The following is a 1,498-nucleotide window of genomic DNA, read 5'->3' as shown; positions in this document are numbered from 1 at the left end:
CAGAGTTCTCGACATGAGCGACAGTGCAGCCGCCGAAACGGCTCCTCTATCCTCCGCCATCACCAAACCCAAGATTCTCAAGAAGAAGAAGGCGGCGGCTCCCAGGAAAAAACCAGCCGGTCCCGGGTTGGGCGAGCGGATTGTGAAGATTGTCGGCGAGAGCAGCGATCGGAAGGGGACGTCTCTGGCCGCTGTAAAGAAGGCACTGCAAAGAAGCGGAGTCAATGTGGAGAAGCAAAATGTACAGATCAGGATGGCTATCAAGAGGTGTCTGGCGAAAGGCTCCCTGGTTCTGGTCAAGGGCCAGGGCGTCTCCGGCTCCTTCAAACTCCCTAAGAATCCAGTCAAGGCAAAAGTGGGAAAGAAGGCGAGACCAGCAGCATCCGCCAAGAAACCAGCCGTGAAGAAAACAACGGCCAAGAAGGTGACAGCGAAGAAATCCCCAACCAAGAAAGCAACAGGCAAGAAAGCGGCCGTCAAGAAGGCAGCAACGCCAAAGAAAGCGGTGAAGAAAGCAGCGCCTAAGAAAAAGACTCCCGTGAAGAAGGTGAAAAAGACCAAGAGCCCCAAGGCCGCAAAACCGGTCCCGAAATCGGTTAAACCGAAGGCCAAGCCCAAAGCGAAAGTGACCAAGAAAGCAGCAAAGAAATGAAGCAGTCTGTGCAACATGTAACCTTCTGAATCCAAAGGCTCTTCTCAGAGCCACCCACATCTCTCAGGAAAGAGCTGAGCCCGGATCAAATGATCCCTGTCCTCGCTCCGAGTGCAGGGATAAATTACACATTAATTTATGTGAATAACTCGTCCCCATTTCTCTACCGGATTTACACCCAGCCCCCCCCAACACTCGTAACACTCGCCCTGAAACCCTGCTTCGCAACACAATCCCCAAGCAATGATTTTCTCTTTCAGCTGAATAAACAGAAACTGACATTGAAATGGAAGCAACCGTGTTGACTTGTTAAGAAAGGCCGGGAAATGGTCATTTAATTGTATCACAAGTACTTTTTAAAAATCCTGTTTTTATTATCTTTGACCATGAAGCTCGAGTCTGCAGATTTTCTGCTGATCGTTGTGTTCACTGCTCTTGTGGAGAAAAGGTTTCGTTCCAGATCCAGTTGGGGGCGGGAGTAAGCTGGAGGCGGAGCTGGATATTTCTCTGCTGCCACGTTGTTAACTATCCGGGCCGCCTCTCACTCCATGTGAGCTCTTTCTCAGTCAGGTCGGGGCGGGCTGTATAAAAAAGGAAGGTGAGGCAACTCGCCTCTCAATCGGCAGCGATTGGAGTGAAGAAGCGTGATGTCTGGAAGAGGCAAAGGAGGCAAAGGCCTGGGAAAAGGCGGAACGAAGCGGCACCGCAAAGTGCTCCGTGATAATATCTAGGGCATCACGAAACCAGCCATCCGGCGCCTGGCTCGCCGTGGTGGGGTCAAGCGCATCTCGGGCTTGATCTACGAGGAGACCCGCGGGGTGCTGAAGGTTTTCCTTGAGAATGTGA

The 1,498-nt window shown here is 51.9% G+C and overlaps 1 protein-coding gene across 1 annotated transcript; it reads left to right on the top strand.

Moving 5' to 3' along the window:
• Window positions 1–13: 13 nt before the first annotated feature.
• Window positions 14–1,343, top strand: LOC109931224 (histone H1-like). Its single transcript, XM_020530557.2, has one exon. It carries the CDS (start codon window positions 14–16, stop codon window positions 650–652), a length of 639 nt encoding a protein of 212 aa, XP_020386146.2. The 3' UTR covers window positions 653–1,343.
• Window positions 1,344–1,498: the final 155 nt, after the last annotated feature.

The sequence above is a fragment of the Rhincodon typus genome, unplaced genomic scaffold (assembly GCF_021869965.1).
Source record: "Rhincodon typus isolate 14 unplaced genomic scaffold, sRhiTyp1.1 hic_rhity00012214, whole genome shotgun sequence".
Taxonomy (NCBI): domain Eukaryota; kingdom Metazoa; phylum Chordata; class Chondrichthyes; order Orectolobiformes; family Rhincodontidae; genus Rhincodon; species Rhincodon typus.
Note: the sequence above shows the minus strand (reverse complement) of the source record. Positions and strands in the feature narration are given on the sequence as shown.

Bases quoted from the DNA above. Each gene is read 5' to 3' on its own strand.
- LOC109931224 (XM_020530557.2), top strand. From the start codon at position 14: ATGAGCGACAGTGCAGCCGCCGAAACGGCTCCTCTATCCTCCGCCATC.